This window comes from Mastigoproctus giganteus, chromosome 10 (genome assembly GCF_048544385.1).
Source record: "Mastigoproctus giganteus isolate SK-2022 chromosome 10, ASM4854438v1, whole genome shotgun sequence".
NCBI lineage: Eukaryota > Metazoa > Arthropoda > Arachnida > Uropygi > Thelyphonidae > Mastigoproctus > Mastigoproctus giganteus.
In genome coordinates, this window is record NC_143584.1 from 15,450,432 (window position 1) to 15,477,190 (window position 26,759).

Here is a 26,759-nt window from a genome sequence, read left to right on the forward strand (position 1 = left end):
TAAAAACTGATAATTTGAATTCTAATTAAAATCGCGCTGTGTATTTATTATGTATTTATTAATAATATTATGTATTTATTATTTTTGCGTCACTTTGAAAACGTCGTTTGCAACTTGCTTTAACAAGTACTGCTATCTATGTTTAATAAAAATAACTCGTTAATTTAATAAATGTGATTAAATAAATAAATTTTATTAATTATATTTAGTTTATTAGAATTTTGACATGCTATTTGATTATTTATATTTTACTCTATGGATTCTCTTAATTATAGGTGTCGTGCTGCTAACTGCTCTCGCAAATAGGTTTCGTCTGCATCGCTTCAATAAAGTCGAACAATTCATAATGTCGTACGGGGGCTTGCGCGGGGCTGTAGCTTTTGCCTTGGTGCTTATTATATCGGAGGATGTAATCCCGACAAAGCATATCATGGTTACTACAGTGATATGCGTTGTGTACTTCACCGTATTTTTCCAGGTAAGAATCATTAACTCTTGCAAAGTTCGTTATTGCATTAATAGAATGGATTTAAATTTGAATATAACTAATATAATATCAATAAATTAATATTATGATATCAGCTAATACATTCAGTGCACAGAAATCATGGGATACCTACCTAGTAATCGGTAGGCTCACCTTTCGCCCGGTTAAGGGCAGTCACACGGCGAAGCATTGAGTCCACTAGTTCCCGAAAGAGTTCCACCGGTAGTTCCATCCATGCATACTTACATGCCAACGTCCATAATTCCGTCGCATACCTAGATGGAGGATCCAAAGCTCGAACAGACCTTTCCACAGCATCCTAAAGATGCTTCAAGGGGTTCGTGCCCGTTTAACGGGGAGGCCATTCCATGGTGGTAAAATCTGCAGAGTTCTAGTCACCATGGCTCTGTGGGGAGGCACATTGTTCTGTTGGAAGAGTCCATTGCCCTGTGGTGCACGATGACTATGAATGGAAAAGATGGTCTGCAATGATGGACGTAACCTGGACCATTCAGAGATGCGTCTAGACTTACTAGTGGTCCCAAAGTGTGCCAGTTGAACACGCCCCAGACCATTACGACTGTCCACCTGCCTGAACAGTTCCTTGTTGACATGCCGGGTGCATAGCTTAATGCTGTTTCTGCCAGATACGCACCCTCCCATCCGCTTGAAATAACTGGAAATGGGACTCATCGGAGCAGAAGACCTGTCTCCAATCATACAAGGTCCAGTGCCGATGTTCTTTCGCCCAGTTGAGGCAAAGAGTCCTGTTTCGTGGTTTTAGCAATGGGACTCTGGTGGTTCGGCGACTTTCAGAACTAATGATCGCCTGATGTTGGAGATGTTGGAGATTTATATCGAATAACTGTTTTATTTAAGAGTTGAGGGAAAATCTCTCATCCAAAGAATTCTTACCGTAATGGTAAATAAGTAATAAAATTAAACGCAGTTTTAGGCGCGTTAGAATATATGCGTAATGCGCCTGTTGTCTTTACGATGGCCGTGCGTTCGTTCTCATGTAATAAGTTGACTCCTAATGGGTGGTTTCAACCAAATGTTTTATTTGGGCCTTTTATAAAAAATATTGAGCAATCGCAAATTTCATTAAAATTGGACCAATATAAATCCAGCAATTATTATTTCTTTGTCCATCCATCCACATGAAAAACTCGACTCTTAGTGGATGGATTTTCTTTAAATTCTTTTTCTCTCTCTCTCTCTCTCTCTCTTCTCTCTCTCTCTCTCTCTCTCTCTCTCTCTCTCTCTCTCTCTCTCTCTCTCTCTCTCTCTCTCTCTCTCTCTGTTATAGAGATATGCAGATTAATCCCAGATTTCATTAAAATTGGACTAATAGAAAGAGGAAATCTGTTCTGAACTTAAGCCACAAGGAGTGACAGCTGTAAAGAGGTTATTTGAGCAAAGAGATGGGAATCTAGTGCCTACTAGAAACCTCATCTTTACGTTAAACTTGCTAAAGTCTCCTAATTCCATCACAACTGAGTACCTGTATTGCCCAATGACGTCATATGTGTCAAATCCCTTGATGCATCAAGTATTGAAGATGCCAACACTTGCAGATGGTCTGTCGTAGCGCTCTGTGGTGCAAAGAACCGAAAAAAAAAAATGGAATGTTCAGCTACAAAACCTATATGCGCATTGGTGCCGCGAACGTCGTGATTGAACAGTGGAGCAATGGAAGAAAGTCATGTGATCAGACGAACCACGATACACTTTTTTTTGCACTGATGTTGGCAGGGAGTGTGGCGAGAACCTCACGAAACGATGGCCCCTGCTTGCCTTGTTAAGACAACCCGAGCATCTGTCATGGTATGGAAAATGTTTTGTTGGTACTGACTATGTCCGTTGATACCGATGGAAGGCCGAATGTCATCCAGGAAGTACATGAATTTTGTAACAGATTTGCTGGAATGTTACGCTTTTATTCCGAAGGTGATAGCCACTTTATGGATGACAATACAACAGCACATCGTGCGAGAATAGTTCTTAGAACAGGTACGGATGTCCATTAATTTCCTTGGCCCCCACACATTCACCTGATCTCAGTTCTATTGAGAGTATGTTGGATATACTGGAGAGAACTATTCGGCAACGAAGTCCTCTGCCTTCAACCTTGTCGCAGATGCGCGATATTTTGCTAGAAGAATGGTTACAGTTAGACCAAAACGCGCAAAATCACCTAATGGAATCATTGCCACGCCGAACACTGACTGTTATTCGAAGTCGGCCCGATTTCGATACTGAATAAAGGTTCATTTTTACCCCCCGGTGTATGTATATTACACTCCCAATGGCAACATGCATGACACAAACAGATCTGTGTCAGATGTCTCTGTAGGAACCCTATGGTGGAAGTTTTTCTTGCTCGTCTCCCCATAGGACAAGTAATCTTACTTATTCTTTTCTTCTGAGGGCTAATGACCCTCCTATGTGTGAAGACTGCGACCCTTTTTTGGCCCTTAGACATATTTTAACTGGATATCTGCGTTTTAGACATGAACGAAGTATATCTTTTACTGCTTTTAGTCATCTGACTGAACCATGTATACTCAATAAGATACTATCCCACAATGACGCGATTTTAAAAGCCAAAATTGTTTTACTTGATTGTATATGCTTACCTTTAACCAGCTTGTCTTGTATGCATAAGTGAAGTAGTGTGAAAGCGGCATTTTTGGTTAATAGTTTCAATTTTTCTAGGGAATGACTATTGGCTTCTTTGTGAAGACCCTAAAAGTAGCAACAAGTAGCAAGATGAAACTCTCCATGAATCAAAGACTGCACTTAACGGTAAGTTCTTATGAGTATACCAGAATACAGCGGAAGCTTTAATACCATAAATATAAATGGGTACATTAGGAATTCGCGTACCATCCATAATATCATAGTTGTGTTCTTCCTGTTCTCATAAACAATCTTCAGTTATATCTATTTCTACAAGAAACTTAATATTCGCTAAATTTATACCGTCCAAATACACGTGAGGTGAGGTCAGTAGGGTTTTTGACAAGTTTAACATCCATGCTAACAGTTCTTGTTGCCTAGCATAGAAGTCATCTGATGTTGATATTACATTGTTTTTCGATATAGCCTCCTTGTAACCCACTGGACGTTTTCCTTCGATGCTCCAAATTCACGAACCAGCCTTTGTAGTCGCTTTCTTAAAGCTCCTGAAAAATGGGTGTACGGTCTCTATCAACTCATCTTCTAACCCACATTGCCTTCAAGACAAATTTGGTTTTGATAATAGATGAAAATCAGATGGGGTTAGATCTCGCGAATATGATGGGTGGAACAATAATTCCTAACCAGCGTGTTGAATTTCAGCCATGGCAATAGCCTTGAAACAAGTAAACTAAAGAATATAATGATCGTGACACGTACTCTTTTGACCCTGCCCTCTGTTCTCTTGTTTGTTTACTGAATGACATTTTCTTTCTTTGCAGGTAATGGACCATGTAATGGCAGGCATTGAAAGTATATCTGACCATCTGATGGGGAACAATAAGTTAAGAGACAAGTAAGTATGCCAGTATTTTATCATTTAAAATATCAATAGAAGCTCTTGTTCTGAGATGGTACCGTTGCAGCAAAGAAATATTTTCCTGCTTAACGCTTAAAAAACCCCTTTGGTAGAACTGCAAAAATAATTGAAATCAATTAGAATCAGGATCATATCGGCTCTCATTGCCCAACCATGTCTGTAAAAGCGGATATCAAACCAATTACGAACTTCACTCGAGAAGTGTGGGTCTCTTGGGATCCCTTTTATTCCAAGGGAATTTCTATAAAGGTAGCTTGTATATATTTTTTCGGTAGTATGGCTTACTCATAGAACAGAATAAGGATACTTGAGGGCTAGCTGCTGGCCAGTGTATTAGATTTCAAATAAAGTTGCGTTGCTACTGATTATGTTTATATGTTAATAATTTGGCTCCAAATTGGGAAACAAACTCGCCCACCCATGTGGATTATGTCCGTGAATTGATTGTTGTGTTCTATGGTCAGTTTGCCTTTTTTTTTTTTGCTGGATGAAAAAACAAAACAGATCCTGGGTGAAGAAACCTTGCTAAACCCTCATAAGACCGACTAACTCAGCCATGGTGTGAAAAAGGCCATGAAAGTTCCTCGTGTCATTGATGGGATTCGAACCCAGACCTTTCCACAAGGTATGGGAAGGACGGTGCATACCAAGAGGAAGGTGATCAGAGGAAAAGAGAAAGGCTTCAGTTTCAAAGAGGGAACTATAGGGATTGAATTATTTCTTGGATTCTAACTGGAGACACAACCATACGCATTTGGATATGAGAATCATTAGACTCTGAGAAAATCACCTGGACTGGAGAAGCTCTAACGTCTCATCAATCTACAGAGGGGCGAAAAACATGATGAGCAACAGTAGACAAATGAGTTTAACTGGTAAGAAAAATCATGGCGTCTGTGGTTAAGGACACAATACAATCAACGTCGATGGGAATTGTATCGTTAAAGGATCACATCATAGATTCATGAAGAAGAAATCTTGCCTGACGAGTCTAGTTAATAATTATGACGAAGTTATAAAATATTTGGATGCAAGAAACAACTTTTACGATATTTACCTCGACTTCGGTGGAGAAAATTGGGTTTTTCTATCCATTTGTTTGGCAACTAGGGTAAGTTAAAAGTGGCTCAGGAAGAGAGAGACTTATTGATTACGATTCAGTCAGATGTGAAATTTTCCATGATTTGTAAACAAATGGATAGAAAGGCATAATGTTCTGTCTGTGTTATATGACCTTTGTAAGTAGAGAAAACTTTCTTGGTTCCTCCTTTTATGTAAGATTATGTTTAGGCCACACTTAGAATATTGTATTTAGTTTGGAGGCTACATTTGAAGAAACACAGAGCTTCTAGAAAGGGTTCAATGATGAGGTTGTCCTTCATTGAACTAATCGATGCCCACATGAAGAGCGTCTTAGAAAATGCAAATACCTGTTATAGTGGTGGAGAGTTTCGAAGAAGGTGAGGTCGAGAAACTTTTTTGAAATACCTTCCCATTTCCGGTCTAAAATGCCTGGAGACAGTCTCTTTTGTTTGAGGTAGTTCTGTTACATAATGCCCCTCACGACCAGTCTCACCGCAATGTTGCAATTATTGTGTATCTCTTCCTCCATGTCTCCCCGTAATTTGGAGGTCATAGAATTAGACAGTCATTGTTTTATTTAAGAAAATTACAGTCGTTGCACATTGGCATAGACAATTTCAAGTGTGGAAGAACCTCAGTGCATGATGAAAAATCGCAGGATGGCCAGCAACTGCTGTAATGGAAGAGTATGTTGCAAAAATTGAGGCATTAATACTGGAAGTTCGACGTTTTAGAGTCAAACAACTAGCTGCAAAGCTCCAAATCTGTGTAGAACATCCATCAGTTCCATATGGGTAAGGTGTCAGCTAGATGGGTTACCAGACTTCTAAACCCTTACCAGAAGGAGGGAAGGGCACATGTGCAGGTGAAATGTTGACATGCCAGGAAAAGCAAGGGGGAGTTTTTTCACGGCTAGTCACCATGGATGAAATTTTGATCCATCATCATCGTCTGTCATTGTTCCGCTCTTCCACGGGTCGGCGTGTGAAGCCTCGCCACCATGCCCAGTCTGTGTACTTCTCTCCGTCATTGATTTCACTCCAGATTCGTCTCCTCTTAATGACATCGGTTTTTATCATGTCATGCCACCTCATTCTTGGTCTTCCCCTTAGTCTTTTGTCCCTTAATTGTAAATCAAACATTCTTTTTGGCAAACCCCTCTCGTTTATCCTCTTGACATATCCAAACCATTTCAAGCGTGACCTTTTAATCCTATTCTGGAGTTTTTCAACCTGAATTCTCTCCCTAATCACGTCATTCCTGATTTTGTCGCGTCTTGTCTTTCCGACTATGCTCCTCACAAATCTCATTTCTGCATTCTGCTTTCATCCTTTTTCCTCTTAGTCCCAGTTTCAGATGCATACGTTACAACTGGTAGGTATGCATCTGAAATAGGTCTGATATATAGGCTTCTTACACTTCAGTGGTCTGTTCCAGAACAGATCTCTTGTCTGCCTATAGAAATTCTCGTCTGCTTGTATCCTACTTATTTCTTCGTCTATCACTCTAATCTTTGTAATAGTGCTTCCTAGATACTTGAAGTTGTTAACCATTTTTAGCTCTTTCTCTACCATTGAATATATCCGTCAGTCTCCCCACTCCTCTTTAGAACCATTACTTCGCTCTTCTCCTGACTGAAAACCAGTCCTTGGCCATACTAGCCCACATATCAACTTGCCATTGAACTTGTTCCCTGCTCTCTCTCTCCCCATATGCAGAGGTCATCTGTGAAGAGCATGACTTTCAACTGGTCTTGTCCAAGCTGTTCCTCCACTCTACATTGCACATCATTCATGAACAGTAGTGGTGACAGGATGCCTCCTTACCTCAAACCTGATGTTATTTCGAAGCTTTCCGTCAACAGCATCATTTTTCTTACTTTTCTCAATGTGTTGGTGTACATATTCTCAATGCTTTCCACAAGATGTTCCTCTATTCCCAAATTTCTCGAAACCTCCCACACTTTCTCTTCACGGCATCAAACGCTTTCTTTATGTCCAAAAATGCCATCCATAATTCTTTATTATGTTCATAACATTTTTTTTTTTTTTTTTTGAAGATGCAGAAAAATGAGATCCACCTTCGATCTGCCAGGTGGATCTTTCAATGGCCATCCTATTTTCAATTGTTCTTATCTTCAGCTCTCGTACAGCTTTCTCACATGTGATGTCAGTGTGATGCCTCTATAATTTGAACACTTCTTCCTGTTCCCCTTTTTGAACAACGGGACGATCAAACTTTCTTTCCAGTCCTTCGGCATCACACATCATCGTCTTGTCTCTCATCCCAGATCTTGCGGAAAAGTCTGTATGGCCAGGCTATCCCTGCCTCGCTTGTAGCAATCAGCATTTCTCCATTTATCTCATCTATACCAGCAGACTTACCTGTCTTGGTGTATTTCCATGCCTGCACTACGTCATTCCACATAAAGTCTGTCTGGTCTCTCTCTCTCCATATCTTCTCTTTCATCCCCTCTTTTATGAACAACCTACCTTTGTCCCTTTTGCCGGCTGTCCTGCACATTCAACAGATTTTAAAAATACTTCCATGTTTCTCATTATTACTAGCCATATGGTGCAAGGAAGCCTGCGGCTTATACTGCACCACCCAAAAAAATTACCGAGAGAGAGAGAGAGAGAGAGAGAGAGAGAGAGAGAGAGGAATCACCAAGAAAGTGAAGAATGATGATATCCAGCTCACCTGGGAGTGCCAAGCCTATACTCACAAGATATGAGACCCCTGGGGTGATCTCTTCATCCTTGGTTATTAGGTTCTCATTCTAATCCATCAAGTATTTGCTCCACTCACCATCTTTTCTCCTATTCCTCACCATAACGTACAGAATCTTTTTATTACCGTTGATAACTTGTCGTAGTTTCACTCCAGTCTTCTCTCCTCGTTAACTGTCCTCTTGGCCTCTCTCTTCACGGTTTCATATCTCTTTTTATTCTCATCCTGTCTCTGCTGGAAGTAGGTCCTGAATTTCTTATTCTTGTTTTTCACAGCCTCTCTCATTCCACCATGGGGTTTCTTTCCATCTCTTATTGCTTGTCCTTCCACATACCTGCTCTGTCAGTCCTACTCTGCAGTCTTTGAATGCTTTCCATTCTGATTCCACGCTGTTCACTACCGTCTTAGGTGCAACCTTCCTGAATTCTCCCTGAACATCGCCCCTTTTTCCTCTTCTTTCAACTTCCACCCCTGTAGTTTTTTTCTCTTGTTATTTTGATCCAATTCAATTTAGGGAATCTTAAAACTCCAACAACTAACCTGTGATCACTACCCGCGGAAAACACTCAGAATGACCTTGACGTCCACTAGGCCCCGAGTGCCAAGCGATATTAGTGACCACAGCGCCTTTCCAGAGTGATTATCTAGTACGCTTAATTGTAAATACGTTTCTCCTGAGTTTCGAAAGTCCGATAACTCCTGAAGATTATAATTAAATAGATATATTCAAATACTATAACCTAGAAAGGAAAGCCACCTTTCTTTAATCCCTCTTTTTATTTTTAGTTATTACTAACCCTTTTCTTCGCTTGGGTCACTAGGCGGCACCGCTCTTGCCTCCACGTGGCGGGGCTGGTAACCTGGGAGAAAAAGACAATCTCCCGGGGCCAAAAAGAGCATACCATGAGTAAATCAAACTCAGACTTATCTGGGCTGCCAGACGCAACCCAGATATCAAAAAAGAAAGACAGTTCCACAGCAGGAACGGCAAAGCGCCAAAAAACTGAGCCAGAGACATATCCAATTCCAACCTATCTAATCATCCATTCAACTGGTGAGAATGCAGTTGGCAAACTCTCTCCCTTTAGAATTCAAAAGGAATTGGAAAGTAAAGCAGGATCTCCGAAATCCGTAAAAAGACTCAGATCAGGAGATATTCTCATTGAGACATCTAATACCAAACATTCTGAGCGACTTCTGAAAACAAATTTCTTTGCAGGTCTCCCAGTAACTGTAACACCCCACAGATCACTAAACACCTCTAAAGGAGTGATCTCAAACTGGGACTTACTAGATGTAACTGAAGAAGAAATGCTAGAAGAACTGAAAGAACAAGGAGTTATTCATGTCAAGAGAATCTCCACGAGAAAAGATGGTAATCTGATCCCTACCCGCAATCTGATCTTGACCTTTAACACACCGAATCGTCCATCATCCATTAAGGCCGGATATCTGGTATGTAATGTGAGACCATACGTCCCAAACCCGCTACGGTGTTTCCGATGCCAGAAGTATGGACATTCCCAAACAGCTTGCCGGGGAACCCCTACTTGCGCAAAGTGTGGTTCAATCGAACACGATTGCGAAAACTGTAATGCTCCTCAATCAGTATGTCCAAATTGCAAAAAGGATCATCCCGCTTATGCCAGAATATGCGAGCGCTGGAAAAGTGAGAAACTTATCCAAAAATATAAAACTGAGCATAATGTTTCTTACCAAGAAGCAAAAAGAATCATCTCACCACCAATTCATTCAGACAGACCTACGTATGCCCAAGCCACCAAAAAATTCCAATCAACCGGATCGCAAACTGAAATAACAGTACCTCCAAAGCAGTCTTTCTCAAATTACGTAAAATCTTTGTACAGTGCAACTCAAACCCAAGCAGTCAATACACCAATTACCATACCACAAGAAAACATACACACTCCGGACGAAGGATTTAAAGAAAAACATATCCTAACTTCTAGTCACCAACAACAAATGGACACTAAAGAAAAATCAGCAGATGACCCTGTTCTTCAAATCTTTGTTGAAGAAGATATGGACACCGAAAGGCCTTCCTTCCCAAAAAAAGATAAAAACAAAAGTGAAAAACAGAAAACATCAACAACCCGAAAACGCTCAGAAAGTCTAATAAGAGATAAACAATGAACAGAATAATACAATGGAACTGTCGTGGATTCCGCGCCAATATCGATGACCTATACGATCTTTCCTGTAAATACTCACCAATATGTATCTGCCTTCAAGAAACTTATTTAAAACCCCAAAATACACCAAAACTGTCTCATTATAACATTATTAGAAAAGACAGAACCAATCAGAATATCGCACATGGTGGCGTAGCTATTTTAACAAACCCACATATTCCTACCAAACAGGTCTCACTGAACACTCCCCTCGAGGCAATAGCAGTCCGTATAGCTGCTGACATCCATATGACAATCTGCTCCTTATACATTCCACCAAGCTATACCTTCCAGCAAAATGATCTCAACAATCTTATAGCTCAACTCCCAACACCTTTCCTCATTCTGGGAGACTTAAATGGTCATCACACTCTTTGGGGTAACAACAGCATCGACCAAAGAGGAAAACTAATTGAACAGTGTCTTGACAATAACAACCTCCTTCTAAATGACGGTTCACCTACATACGTTCACCTTCCTTCAGGAACAAGCACTGCAATAGATTTGTCTATCTGTTCTGCAACCTTATATCCTATTCTAAAGTGGACGGTAAACAACGATCCGCTACATAGCGATCATTTCCCCATAATAATTGAATTACTTAATAAGCCCCCTCATCATCCTACTAAAATTCCGCACTGGCTTACTGATAAAGCAGATTGGCAGTCCTATAAAAAATTAACCAAGCTTGATCCCGAAATAATCCAAAATTCCACAACTGACGAAGCAGTTGACTATGTCACCAAAATGATATTACATGCAGCAGAACAAACCGTACCGAAATCCTCATCAAAATTACCGATTCATCCAAAAACCTGGTGGAGCGATGAATGCCTTGTGGCTAAAAAAATGCAAAGTAAAGCTTGGAATTCTTTTCGCCGGAGTCCAACTACAACCAATCTCATTCAATATAAGCGTGCTAGAGCAAGAGCGAGATATGTTAGACGCTGCAATAAAAAGGCTGCTTGGATCCGCTTCACTTCGACTATTAATCAAGCAATGCCTACACATAAAATTTGGAAAGCAATCAGAAAAATGAGTGGCAAATATAAACCGATACCCCTACCCATCATGGAATGGAGAGGGCAGAATGTAAATGATCCTGCTGGAATTGCCAATATACTAGGTGAAACCTTTGCAAAAACATCAGCAATAGAAAGTTATACACCGACCTTCGGAAGATTAAAAACAAGTTTAGAAAAACATAAGTTAAACTTCTCTTCAAAAGGAGATGAACAATATAATTTACCTTTTACCATTCACGAATTACATAGAGCTTTGTCAACATCTAGACGCAGTGCTGTAGGACCAGATAACATTCACTATTCCATGATTCAGGAACTAAGTACCGAATCATTACAGTTACTTCTTCATCTATTCAACAGAGTCTTCCTGGAAGATAAATTTCCTAATCAATGGCATCACGCTACGGTCCTTGCCTTCCCTAAACCAGGTAAAGACCCTACAAATCCCACTCATTATAGACCAATCGCCTTGACCAGTTGCATTTGCAAAATTCTCGAAAAGATGGTGAACCATCGACTGATCTGGTACCTTGAAAATCTCAATCTGCTACATTCTGCACAATACGGTGTCCGACAAAACAGATCTACACTAGATATACTAGTCAGACTAGAGAATTCCATCCGTAATGCATTCCTCAGATCGGAACACCATGTGTTAGTCTGCTTTGACATCAGTAAGGCCTATGATTCCACGTGGAAGTATGGAATACTCCGTGAATTACATCGTCATGGACTTCGGGGTCACCTCCCGATTTTCATACAGAATTTCCTATGCAAGCGTACATTCCAGGTTCGATTCAAAACCTCACTGTCCCAAGTATTTTCCCAAGAAGAAGGAGTTCCTCAAGGCTCTGTACTCAGTGCTTCACTTTTTATAATTGCAATAAACTCCATTGCCGGACAAATTCCAGACACTGTTGATAAAGCACTGTTTGTAGACGATCTTAGTATTTGGTGTCATGCTAAAAATATGAATACTATTGAGAGACAGTTGCAAGTGGCAATAAATAAGATCAGTTCATGGGCTCAGACTAATGGATTTCAACTTTGTCCAGAAAAAACGTTTTGCATCCATTTTTGCCGCCAACGCAAACTCCATCCCAATCCGGAGCTACAACTGAATCACCAACAAATAACAGTTCATCCCAGCATACGGTTCTTAGGAATCACTTTAGACCATAAACTCACTTTCGTTGAGCACATCAAAAGACTAAGAACATCATGTCAACAAAAACTAAATATCATCCGGGTTCTCTCTGCAACCAAATGGGGAGCTGATCGCCTTACTTTATTACGGTTATATAGAGCATTAATAAGATCGAAACTTGACTACGGAGCACCAGTCTATAGTTCAGCAAGACCTAGTGCCCTTCGCTGGCTTGACCCTATCCATCATAGTGGAATACGCGTTGCTTTAGGGGCATATCGCACGTCACCAATACATAGCTTATATGCTGAAGCACACGAACCACCTCTCTCAATCAGGCGACAACAACTGATACTACGTTATGCCTATAAAATTAGATCTATGCCAGAACACCCGAACTGGCCTATACTTTTCACATCACAGCACAGTAGGTTATACCAAAACCGCCCTAATGCTAATCGTCCTTTGGGTATGAGAATAGAACACCTCTTAGAAGAACTAAATCTAACCTTAAACAATGTGGCACATAGCCTCCCATCCTCTCTTGCTCCTTGGAATATCATTCCACCCTCATGTGACTTACATCTGCATGAATGGAATAAATCTACTTTGCATAGAGAAAACTTCTCGCAACTATACCATGCAGTAGTAGACCAGTTTCCCAGCTTTTCCATAGTACATACGGATGGATCAAAGAATGATGTCCACGTTGGAATCGCCGCAGTTTTTCCAAACATCACATTAGCTTATCAGTTATCACCTGAGTTCGGTATATTTTCCGCCGAACTAATAGCAATTCAGGTTGCACTGAACCATATCGAGTCCTCTGATATTAACAACAGTATAATTTTCACAGATTCTTTAAGTGCACTCCAAGCACTAAAAAACACCATGAACATCACCCACCCAGTCGTGAAAAGAATAGTCAGCTCTTTACATAGCTTATCAGAACTTGGAAAAAACATACATTTCTGCTGGGTCCCAGGACATATTGGAATTCCTGGAAACGAACTAGCGGACAATGCTGCCAAATCAGCTCACCTACCACCCGAGAAAAAATGGAAAGTGCCTCATCAAGACTATCGACCAATAATCCAGGAAAAATGCATGTGCCAATGGCAGTTATCATGGGAAAATCAACCTAATAATAAACTTCGAAGTATCAAGCCAAACCTTGAGCGATGGCCTTCCAGCTTTAATTCAATCCGACATCAAGAGGTAATATTGGCTCGACTGCGAATAGGGCACACAAATATCACTCATGGTTATCTTTTAAGAGGAGAAATACCCCCTCAATGTCATCACTGTAATACACTGCTCTCAGTGAAACACATTCTGGTCGAATGCACAAAATATACAAGAGAACGCCAGATTCTTTGCACTTCAGCCACGACAAAAGATCTTACACTTACCTCACTTTTAAACAATGAAACAAATGCCTCAAGCATATATAACTTTCTGAAGATGATTAAAGTATATCACCTCCTTTAGTTAGGGAAAAAAAATTATTTCCTGATTTCTTTTTCCATTTTCTGTAAGTGAAAAGAAATAGCATGCATAATTATCATATGTATGGCGCACTATGGTCATAGTTGCCGATGCGCCCAATAAATCCCGAAACAAACAAACAAACAAAACAAACGTCCACTAGTCTTCTGTGTCGCTCCTAATCTAAGAGTATATAGTCAAGGAGGGATTCCTGTTGACGGTCTCAACCGTATCTTGCCACTTTGTGACTCTTTCTCGTCTTGAACCAGGTGTTTCCTATGACCAAGCTGTTCCGTGAACAGATAACCAACAGCCTGTCGCCATCATTCCTATTCCCCAACCATGCGGACCCATACCGTATTCTAGTCCTTGTCTCTCCACTCCGACTTTTGCTTTCAGGTCGCCAATGATGAATATATCTCCACTTGTGATATTCTCTTCGAGCTTGTCCTCAAACTCCAGCTTCTCCATCACTGTGGTCCCGAAATTAACAAATGTCAAAACAATGGAAGCATGCAGAATCTCCCTCCTCCCCCTCAAAAAAAACAAAGGTGTAACAAAGTGCTGGCAAGATGATGCTCTCAGATTTTGGCTTCAGCGTGGTGATAATACTAACAGATTACCTTCAGAAAGGATGTACTGTGACGGCGAAGTATTATTCCAACATCCTTATAAAGCTACATGCTGCTGTCAAAGAAAAAAGATGGGAAAAGCTGTCAAAATGTGCGCGCCTGCTTCGCTATAATTCCCTTGGGCATTCCGCGCATGCTGCAGTGAGATGTGCCCAAGAATTATTGGTAAGTCTCCAGGAGGTTTCCAGGTCAACTAGCGTATAATCTCGCTGCCTCTACTCTGCCAGATAGTGACTGGAGGGAGTCAATAGTGTGTTGTATGCAGGTGGTATTGTCGAGGACACGTTATGTCAAGGAGCTGAGTATATTCTTGCCATATCCAAAATTTTCATTACTTCATACAGCATGTTCTCTGCACCTTTTCTTAGTATTGAATACATCGTGAATTGCCAACCTAATAGACAAACTTATCTGCGAAAAGATCTAAACCTCCCAAACACCACCTCGGTCATTTCACAAACATGCGTGGTGTCAGTTCTAATCTCGATATCCATTTCCACTTATCAGTTATCCAAGTTATCGGTTGATTCAACCACCGCTCATCTCAGTTATCCGAATTATTCGTTGTATAATTTCTTTCGCTTTAAACGTGGTACTTGTGCATATGTCTGTTCCAATATTCCCTGTCAAAGACTTAGTAATTTGAAATCTCCTCTTTTCGCTCTTCTCCGGCTCTTTACTACATTGTCAAATTCATCACTGCCTCTATCATTCTCCCATCCCCACTAATCACTTGGAACTCTTTGACTTCCTCTCTTTGAAACTTGACTTTCTCCAGTCTTAACTTTTCCTAACAGTGAGGTAATTTTCCTTGGTGATTTTAATGTTCACATCTCCAGCTGGCTTCCGTTTTCTAGTCACACGGATCCATTTGGTCGAGAGCCTGAGGCTTTTGCAATTACCAATCACTTCGCACAAATTATTCATCTACTAGAATACATAACCACGCAGCCAACACGCTTGATCTTTTCTTACAAACAATCCTTCGAAGTAACGTGGTCCTCTCGGCAAGCCAGATCATAACTTGGTGATGGTTTCCTCTCCAATGCGAGCCTTTCTCTCGTGGCTGTTCCAATCCTTGTGTTGTTTGGCATTAGAAGAATGCAAAATGGGATAATCTGCGAGATTTCTTTTCCTTGGTCGGATTACTCTTTCAAGTCTTCTGATGTCAAAGTTTGCTCAGATCATGTCAGTAAAATTATTCTTGTAGGGATGAAATCAAGGATTTCATCCCTACAAGGTCACACTCCACCTTAAAATCTTGTCCTTTATCTAAACGTTGGTTTTCCAATAAATGTGCTAAATCACTAGGTTAATTTTCTGCCCACAGCAAAGCTCGCAACCATCGTAAAGCAGTTGTTAATCAGTCCAAAGTAGATTTCGAACGGGCTAAGAGTATAAAACTTGCTTCTTGTTCAAATGGTAGTCACTTGGAAAAGAGCATTCTGGTCTTTTTTTGCTAAATCTATTGGCCGCAACTTTTTTTTTGCTTATCTCTTTACCCACCTCTGTCAAAACAAGATGGTTCTATTGCCTCTTCAGTCAAAGATAAAGCTGACCTGCTAGCATCCTACTTCTCTTCCAACTCGTGTATTGATGATCTTGGTAAGCCACCGTTCCCGTACACTCCTTTCAATGTCTTTTGTGGTCTTCCGTGAAAAGGATGCCAGAAGGATTTTGATCAGCCTTGATGATAAGAAAGCTCCAGATCTTGATGGTATTTCTCCACTTGTTCCTGAACTTACTCCTGTTCTGTATCGCCTTTTTTCAATTTCTTATTCCACAGGTTTTTTCCTTCTGCTTGGAAATTTGCTAATATCCAGCTAGTTCCTAAAAAGGGTGACAAATCCCTTCCATCCAGTTATCGTCCCATTGCACTTCTACTCTTTCTAAAATAATGGAGAAATCAAAACTGCCAACTCTTAAATCTAGAAACCTTCCATCTGCTTAACGGTCGCCAGTATGGATTCCGTCAGTGTGGATCCACTTTATAATCTGACTCATGTTACCCATCTATGGACAAATTCAACGGAAAAGTTTAGTGAAACCCAAGCAGTTGCTCTTGACATTTCAAAGTCTTTTGATCTTGTTCGGCATAAAGATCTTCTAAATAAGCTTCCATCTTATGGTTTACCAAATGTTTTTTTGTAATTGGCTATCCAGTTTTCTCTCTGACCGCTCACTTGAGGGTATTGGTAGATGGCTCTCTGTGTTCCGACTTTTCCACTAATGCTGATGTTTTCCCCAAAGTTCAGTTCTTTTTCCTCTTATATATTAATGACCTTCTTCCGCTGACTGTAAATCCTATCCATAGTTTTGCCGATGATAGCACATTGCATTCCACCTTCCGTTTGGAGGAACCTTACCTTGCCCAAACAGCTTCAACTTCCCGAATTGCTTATCTCCAGTAGGGCAAAGATAACTTCCGTTTGGAGGAACCTTACCTTGCCCAAACAGCTTCAACTTCCCGAATTGCTTATCTCCAGTAGGGTAAAGATAACTTGGTTCATTTCAATCCTTCTAAACCTGAGGGCCGACTTATCTCGCAAAAAGAATTCTTCTGATTCTATGCTTATCTTCGATGACACTCCGATTTTCTGCTGAATGCCTTTTCTTTAGATACTTCCACGGACACTGTTCTTCTGAATTGGCCTCTCTCTCGTCTAAAACTCTCTGAACATTTTCCGCAACCAGTAAACATCCTTTTACTGTCCAACTTTTATTTTCCCTCATTAATTCATCCAATTTCTGTTTTCTGGAACAACCTTTATATGCAATTTCCTAAAAATTGCAATCTACAGAATGCAAATTCAATGTCAACAGATAACTTTTTTTCATCTTCTCAACCTTCAGCCCGCGCATGGCATTAAGTACTATAGATTTTAATACCTCTTGTGCTTGGGTTTTCATAAAAAAAAAAAATGTTGGGTTTGAAATATTGCTTATTCCCTCGACCTTGCACCCCTGGTTTTCTTCCTCATTACTGCCCTGAAGACCTTCGTTCGTGGTAAGCACTTTTCTGCTGATGATGAGGTGATTTCTGTTGCCGAGTCGTGGCTTGAAGGACAGAACTTCTACAAAACTGTCTTTAAAGTTTTGTTCATTCGGCTTGCCTTGCGGGACTGAGGGTCTGGCTCCTATTTGTTGGGATTTCGGGATCTTTTGTGTTGCACCCGCTGCACTTCCCTCAAGATACAATAATTTATAAAACCTATTTTATTTGAAGCTCAGTGAAAACTAAGATAACTAGTATTTTACTTTTTTGTTTTATAACCCCAGACTGTGCATATTAAAAGTACGATTTAATAAATCTCCATATTTTTTACCCCTTTTCTAATCCATATTTTTATTTCAGGTTCAGATACTACAACAATCGTTATATACGACCGGTTTTGACCCGGGATCCCAAAATCCGAGAACCAAAGATTTTTGAGACTTGCTCCAAACTGAATATTGCAGATGCTATGACAATTGTCAAGCAAAATGGTAGTTCCGTCCCTACTATCAATATAGATAATGGAATGTCTCTGTCATCTCTCTTCAGATCTTACACCCAGGTTAACCTCTCAAAGTAAGTGACCCTTGTTTGTACGTTAGATTTTAGCAATGGTTTTTAATGTACCCAACAACCAGCTCAGTTAATTGGACTTAACGAAATGTGTGAAGAGATTAAATATCCAAAAATGTATAGAATATATTATAAATAATGAACCAGCCATATTAAGAAAAAAGTAACCCTTTTAATATGAATATTGGAATATTAATTATAAATTTTTCTTCATTTCTTCATTAATCTAAAAGGTTGGGCGATGACAAATCATCGACCACTCAAAACGACCCAGCATTTCTTAACGTGGATATGGGAGAATTAGAATATAACCCAAGTTATAAGGATCTAGCCGATGCAGAAATTCATCATATCCTTGAGGATGCGATGTTTAAACCACAGAAACGAGTGAGTTTACAAACATTCCATGGAACATTTTGTATTTTTTCATTAAAGTAGTATTTTTAAGAGATCTTTGCTTCCCAACCATCATTGTAATAATGAAAAGAGAATTGTTTAATTTTATCTTGTTTTTCAGACTCGTCGGTATAGCCGGAGCGAGGTGGACGAATCTGAAAACCATCCTCCTTTCCACCACCATGTGCGTATGCAAATACGTCGAATGCTTAATGAAAACACTCGTAAAAAGCACCGACAGACAAAAAGTGCTTCTCCCCGTGGTGCATCAAGAATATCAAACAAGATGGCCAATCACAGGAATAACCAAATCAACAAAAGTTAGTTTGCTCTTCTCCATACATTTGAAATTTTGAGCATTTAAAGTAGTTATTTACTTTACCGAGTTCCTAAAGTTAAATTCCAATTTCTCTAAATGGTAAATTTTTTTTCAGGTCCCCTGTAAAACTACAATAACTTTGGGGCGTTGCCCATTATGTTAACTTTAAGCAACCATTAGTTGGAATCAAAATTTTCAGGTATTATTTACAGGGCATTATCGCCGGGCTTCCAAATAAGTCCCAGGAAGCCTTTAATATAAAATTATTTTGCCTCCAATTTTTTTTTTCTCATCATGTCCTCTTTGCAAGTGCATGGGCAGAGTCATTCTGAAGATTGACCATTGCTTTTCTGCAGTTTTTACCGTTAGAGATTCCTTTATGGGTACCATAAAGGAACCTCTAACGGTAACCATAAAGGAACCTCTAACGGTTTTTACCAAAGCGTTCAGGATTTCTCTGGAGACTACTTATCTAACTGGTTGATCCATGCTCCTTGTATAAAGAAAACACTTCATTCATATTTGAACAATCACATCTTAGAAAATATCCCCAAGTATAAACTTAATTTTCGAAGGAGGGCCTTTACCAGTGCGCACAGCCCTAATTTGCCACTTCCTGGTTTACCTTCAGTTTTTGCCCTCAAGCTCAGGTAGATTTGGTCAGATTCATCAAGAGGGCAAGGAAAGTGGGTAATTCTCCCTGGGGCGTCAGAATCAGGGGTGAAAAAACGTTGGGTTTAAAAACGTTCTATGCACGCCAAACGCACATAGTATTTAGGGTCAGGTGCCATCGGTGGTTTCCCACATTGCGCCGTATGTACTCTGTGATGGAATGCAGAAAAAAATGTCATGTCTGGTTTATGTAGTGGTCACTTTAATGACTTCCAGGCAAACCACTCTCGAACAATACCGGCAATGTGGCGGGCTCATTATCCTGCTGGAACATACCTGTGCCATCCAGGAGGGCGATTACCATGAAGGAGTTTACTTGATCAGTCACAATGCAAAAAAAAACTGTCATTAGGTCCACCCAAGAACCAAGCCATCAGTCCATGTGTGTTATATCCATAAATTGCTTGTGTTCTCTGGTCGATTTGCCTGTTTTCTGGGCTACAAACCCGAATTTCTGTTTAGGAACCTTGTTTAATGTTCCTAAAGAGAGATTCTTTTACAAAATTTTTACTCCTTTATGCAGGAATATGTAGTTGGGCCTGCCCACACTACTAACTATAGATACTACCGACATGTATTGGCCAGAAGTGGGCTTTCATGTTATTCGCTAACTTAAATTGAATGCGAAATCATGATACGACATATAATAACTGTTCTTTCATATATAGCGACTCCAGTGAAGACTTACAAAGAATGGAATGAATGTTTTGGTACGAACCTTTCATCCTATCAGGTTACTTTTCAGAAAACGGAAAGGACCTATATCAACAGAATGATCATCTCTGGACGGCCAAATTTCAATGTTGAATGTCTTTTGGTGTGTAGACATTGAAGAATACGGTTATTTCTGTGCAGTGTTTATTGGTAGCGAACAGTCTCCTTACCCTTGAGGTTATTTAGAAAAGATAACAGATACGAGAGTGGTGTGAAAAGTAATGCTGCTTTTTCGTTCATAACCTTAGTACTATAGGGTGCAGCAGGTTCTAGCCACGTCATCCGTATAGCTAATAGTACATGCGCAGTAGTGTTTCTGTGATTGTTTAAAGTTGCACTGTTTTAAATGGAGGCATCCTTGAATGTGCAGTTCAGACAACGTAAAGTTAAGTTCCTGACTGCCAACTACTATTGTCACAATGTCATTAAAAAATTAGTTACCTGAGACCTTCCCATGTGTATTATTCCTTGAATTGTGTTCTTTAGTCGGGTTGCTTCTTTTGCTGGATGAAAACTTGAGTTCCAGGAGGCAAAAACTTTTCTATCCTCGCTTGTGACCGTGCAACAAACTTCGCCACGGAGTGGGGGAGAGAGAGAGGGCCCCCATAAAACTTCTTCGCGTCATTAACAGAATTCGAACTCGGGCCTTTTCCACTCTGTGTTGGAAGGACGACGATTATAATTACTGTGGTACCAAGAGGACACATTGAGACATTGGACAAGCTCAAAAAGACGAGTTTGGTCTAACAGTACTGCTTCACTGCAGCCGTGCAAAATTGGTAAGGACAGTGGAATTTGAAAGCAGTCCATATCCTTCATATATCCCAAGTTTCTTGTATCTCTATCCCGCGAACTTCCTCTGACGCAGCTTTTTAAATATATCGGAAAACGTGTTCAGGTTATACATAATTTAAACAGATATCAGCAATTTAGGCAGAACTGCGAATAACGATATTTCTTCCTCTAAGTTAAACATAAACCCAAGCCTTAGTGCTTCGGCCTCTGTGTTCATTGGGAGTCGAATGATCCCATGATCGGTGAAGACAAATCTTTATTTGGAGTTACTCAAACCCAAAATAATCATTACTTTTCACTTCACCCGCAAAGAAACTCGTCATGAGAGAGACAGACTCAACTAGTCGAATTAATGATGTCCCGACATCATGAGTTCTTCATACTATCTTGTGGTTGGAGCATTATAGCCTAGGTTGCTGTTGCGCCAGTAAACCCACAATCAGTCACTCAATCTTCATACATTTTTTGAAAGTTCTTTATTAATAAAAGCTTAGCTTAGCTGTACACCAGCAACTAACAGTGCATTTTCTTTTGTGTATCCATTCTCCCTACGAACATCAAAGATTCATCTCCCATGATCATTTTAACATGCAATGTCATCTGTTAGGTTCATATCACACCAAACAGCAGCCGTTTCTGAATTACTTATCTGGAGATAGGGATTCTACAATTACGAAATTCTCAATTTGTCCTTTGCATTACAAACAAGGTTTTCTTGTGCCTGTTGACCTTACAGAGAAATCGTCCGCAAAGAATTCGGCATTATCTGTGGCAGTCCGCGTTTTGCTGGTGGCTCTTGGGATATAAAAGAAACTGTTTTCGATTTGAAGAAGAAATTCATTTGCAATTCATTTTTTCAACATTTATTTAAATATTGTAAACATTTTTATAAAAATAATGATGGAATTATATTTTTTAGGTTGCTTCCTGCACCCTGGTTTTCACTTACACGGTAATGAAGATGACCATATTAGTTCCTATACCTTACCTGGCCAGATAACTGCAAACCACGTTGACGAGAATGTGGAAGACGAGGGTATCACTTTTGTAGCACATCGAAGAACTTCTTCGATTCCATCTGTAAAAGAAAACAAAGAAAGCAAAGGTAACGTACCATAATAGCAACAGAACCAAAGAAATATTAAGAATTTATTTAAAAATGAGATATATTAAAGAAATAACTTTAATTTACAGCAGAGAAAGTTTATGGTGGGCTTAGGTTTCATTCCAGATGTCTTTCCACACGGTGTGGGAAAACAGAAGTATTGGTGAGGTCACTGCAAGAGACTTTAACCGAGCATAAATGTAGAAACTTATATTCCTGGATCAATCCTATAAAATTGGTATCGAAGTAGAGATATAATTAAATTAGCACCCCTACGAGGGCTCCTCTGCTTCTTACAAATTTCTGCTAATGCTAATTTCAAAAGTTCGCTGCTAACCCAGTATGTGCGAACTGTGTGGTTAAGTTGATTCAAACCATTCAGTACGATCTAAAGGGTGTCCAGGTTATTTGAGAATGGACAGGGTTATATGTGAATACAATGGGAGAATATATCAAGAGATGGAATTAGCTATATTAGAAAAGCTGTAAATCATTGATATTTTTAACCGATATCATTTTTAACTGAACTCTGATGCAACACAGTGATTTCTTTTCAATTCTGGTCTTATGCATTGAATGATTATTACTTATGGAACGATCCTATGCTGGATCTCAAACACATACCAAGAACTTCTCATTTGGATGCCGTATGGACTTATGCTGATTAGGACTCGTGATTTCTAGGAATTACAAAATTTTTTAGTTAAACTAGAGCTTGATTTTGAATCTGGTTTAATGCAGAATATAAATTGCATAACTTCTAGATATGGTATGATATACAGTTTACAAAACGTTGCAGTTAGATTCGGTCATTAAATGGGATATTGGATGACTTTTCTCTTCAATGGTCTCGATTATTATTTGAGCAAAATTTAAGAATAATGTGGAGTGAGTTATTATTTGGATATAATGATCTGTATATATGTGAATTGGATTTACAACGAGCTGGACTTTATTTTGATTCTTATTGGACATTAATATATTGGTGACCGGAGTGTTCTGAATAAATTTAAGACCATGTGCATTGAAATCTCTCAACTGGATATATAATGAATCAGATCTTAAATTTTGATACGTTATTAAGTATTAAAACTTCGTATGATATTTTAAATCTTTTGGATACCGTTTGTAAGACCTCGTTCTCTGTGGGATATTTTAAGTCTTAATCTGCGATATTGTAAATATACGTCTGGTTGCCAAAGGTTGGCAGAGACCTTCCAATATAATAAATAAATGTCAGTAGAGAACCTTATCAACGTTGATATCTCTTCTATAGATATTCATCTTCACTGTCAGATCTAGTAAAGTGTCATATTATGGCCACCAAGAACTAACTCGTCATTCCATCCACACCTGATACCAACTAACTCGGCCATGGAGTGAAAAAGATCCTATGAAATTTCCTCCCGTCGTTGATGGGATTTGAACCTTGCCTGTTCGTTGCTTCTCCTGTAGAAAATTTCCAAGTTTGCACTTAATCTTTCCCGAACTATTAGAGTTGCACTACTTGCCCCAGCGTAGTGATGTTTTTGCTGTATGTACGAGATGTTATTCTCGCAGCAGTTTTGTTTAAACAAGAAAATCTCTCATAGGCTGGTTGTGTTTCTCTTTTTATTTTAGATTCGTGTGAAATAAATAATAGTCTTTTTAGTCTTCTCTGCTGATATAAACTGGAAATTTTGGAGTATATTTTAAACTTATTGTAGAATTAACACAGTTGTTATTTTAAAAATAATTTTAACCTCAATTTACATTCCTTTTCAGCGACAGTGGAATCTTCAGACGACTCTCAGACAGTAACTGAATCCACATTACCTTGGAAACGAGAAGAAGACTGCTCCGATGGTAAATGTGTCCGGCTTCAAAAAGAATTTCCACCCTGGGTGGAAAACAAAGACTATTTTACTGGTTATCTTTCGCCTACCAACACTTTTCTTGAAAGCATAACAGGTTCTCCGAGAAGAACGCCTGCTGCTTACGAAATTTTCAATAAAATGAATGAAATCGAAGAAGTCGATGATGAAGATGGTCAATGTACGAAAGAAAATTCAGAAGTCAACTCTAACACTTGCAGAGAAATGAAGAAACACACGAACTCAGATTCTACAAACACGCCAGTGAATTCCAGTGACGAAAATTCAACCCATAGTGCTCCCAGTGACAAGAAAAGAAGAAGTGAGTCATGTCAGTTAGACAAGAGTTCTGCCAAAAAGTCAAAGCCAATTTCAAACTTGGAAAGCAGCGTACCTAATGATATTGGGAAAAACTATAGCAGCGCTGCTGATAAGTCCAGTCCTGTTTCCATAGACATAGAAGGCAATGATTGTGTTGATACAAAGCTTTGACAGTGAAATTTCTGACTGCTTAATCAAAAAGAATAAAACTGTACAGTAACCTACAGGGTAAATTACTTTCTTAGCAGACTGCATTCAGAACGTTGTCTTCCGATAACGTCTACCCAATGGTATTGCATTCTCAACTGGCCAATAGGCATTATAGGAACAGGTGTGTATCGATGCCGTGATCAGAAAAGAGGGAAGTGAGTTTCTCTATTCGTTTATTCATCGAGTCACGACTGTTACAGCATTGTTATTAAAATAAAATTATTTTTTGTTATAATGTAATCGGCTTAACCTTGGCAGATGAATTTGTTAGCGAAGATGGGAGTGGTGTCCCATTTATGCTTACAAAATTCATTTGGTCAGCTTTAACTAGTGAAATATATTTATTTCCTGTAAACACTCGCTTGAGAAAATGTGGAGATAATTGTCGATTTATTTTATTATTATTATTTTTTTTAATGTATAAATATTTAGAACCTGAACATTATTTAAATAATTTTCGGTCAGAAATAAATGTTGACTTCGTTAGCAAAGGTGAGAGTGGTGCCCTCTATCGTTAGTTCACGTAAAAATGTGGATATAATTGTCGATTTATTTTTTTTTTAATATACAAATGTTTAGAACCTGTAAAATGTTTAGAACTTTTTTTTTAAATATGCAGATGTATAGAAGTTATTTTTTTAAATATGCAAATGTATAGAAGTTTTTTTTTTTAAATATACAAATGTTTAGAAATTGAATTTTATTTAAAATAAAATCATTTTCAGTCTTAAATAAATGCTTTCGTTAGCAATGGTGAGAGTGGTGCCCTCTACCGTTAGCTTTCTATTTCTACTGTATATACTGAAAGTTCTTTCAGTTAAGTTTTTACTGAAATGTGATGATTTTCTGCAAACAGTTATTTATGATAATGTGATATTTGTTGATTTAGGTTATTATTTTTTATATATACAAATATTTAAAGCTGTCAGGATTTTTATGTTATCAAATAAGTGACATTCTGTTCCTGTTAATTTTTGCTTATAATAATATAATGAACAATGTTTATATTACAGTAATCGCTTTCATTAACACAAGACTGTATTTAAGAGTAGAGTCTTAAAATCAGTGATGTGCTTTATGCTTGTAAAATATGATGGTGGATTTTGTAATGAACTCTGAAGAGGATTTTCGATTAATAATTCGAAATTGAATGAAATAAAGAAGTACAAGAAGAAATATTTATAGATTAAGAAATATGTATTCTATAAGAATTGAAGTTCGTGATTATTAGTGAAGCCAAATGATGCCAAGACGTGGACTTTTTCGGCATTAACCAGAAAAATAAATTAGAATAATAATTATTATAAATCCTAAGATAGATTTCTTTCAAAACTTTCCTTCAAATTTTCATACTTTCAAGGTCTCTAAAAGAAATTATTTTGTGATTAGGTATTTCCCAAAAATTCCAACAGAGGGCGGGTATTCACTTCCGGAAGCAATGGCAAACTTGTATCCAGAGTGTGTCGGTGGGGTTATTACTATTAGCCATATGGTGCAAGGAAGCCTGAGGCTTATGCTGCACCGGCCAAAAAAGACAGAGAGAGAGAGAGAGAGAGAGAGACAGAAAAGAATGATGATATCCAGCTCAGGACCCTGGGTGTGCCATACTCACCAGATGTGAGCCCCTGGGGGTGATAGCCCATTACCACCTCCAATAATAAAATAGTGTGATGCCATTTTGTGATCTCCCTTCACCCGTGTAGCCGTTAGAATCTATTTGTGAGTAATAGAGTTTAAAAATCATACATTCCGTGTATATATTCTACATTCAGTTATAATGCAGGCTCGAGGGCACATAAGTGGTCGTTCTTTGGATGACCAGGGCGTCAAGCCCATGACGGATGGATACGGTGCTCTTTCATGTATTCTATCTTGACCAAGTGGTTGTCCCGGAATATAAACAGACAATTTATTTTATTTTATACGAGCGCTAAAGAACATAATTGCACATTATCCATAATTTATATAAAATGGGAAATGACATGCTATTTTAAATAAATAGCTATAGATGCTCTAAGAATAATTATATGCATCCATTGATGATCATACATTTTCAGGAAAAAATATAGGAGAATAATCTATAGGATAAAAAAAAAAAAAAAAAAAAAAAATAGAGTCCAATGATTTGAAAGAGAAGTGCTGCCTAACTACAGTGATCTTTCTCTACTGGAACTAAAAACTCTAAATCAGGCGAATACCAGGTGATGGATCGAGGTCAGGTTCACTCTGCAAAAACTAATAATCCATTCAAAGAATTATTTTCTGTTAACGAGTTGGTCATTTGTGGGATATTTCCGGATTTTTACCTTAAATTATGTCTGGGGATGCATTTCAGTTTTAAATGGCCGAAACTTATGCATAGGTACGTCATATACAGTAGCTAATTGGTAGAAAGAGAACGGTTGTAAGCAAAGTTCATAAGCAGTAAAGTATATCTTAATTATAGTAAAAGTGCAAATC

General features: G+C 38.8%; 1 protein-coding gene across 1 annotated transcript in view; it reads left to right on the top strand.

The window, feature by feature from the left end:
- LOC150078794 (Na(+)/H(+) exchanger protein 2-like) overlaps window positions 1–24,799 on the top strand; it is a 138,066-nt gene extending 113,267 nt beyond the window's left edge. Inside the window, exons 5-12 of the mRNA XM_090383548.1 lie at window positions 276–478; window positions 3,206–3,295; window positions 3,952–4,025; window positions 17,702–17,917; window positions 18,148–18,301; window positions 18,432–18,630; window positions 21,730–21,915; window positions 23,680–24,799. Of these exons, the coding sequence (XP_090239674.1) occupies window positions 276–478; window positions 3,206–3,295; window positions 3,952–4,025; window positions 17,702–17,917; window positions 18,148–18,301; window positions 18,432–18,630; window positions 21,730–21,915; window positions 23,680–24,260 (1,703 nt within the window). The 3' untranslated portion in view covers window positions 24,261–24,799. The remainder of the gene's footprint in view (window positions 1–275; window positions 479–3,205; window positions 3,296–3,951; window positions 4,026–17,701; window positions 17,918–18,147; window positions 18,302–18,431; window positions 18,631–21,729; window positions 21,916–23,679) is intronic.
- Window positions 24,800–26,759: the final 1,960 nt, after the last annotated feature.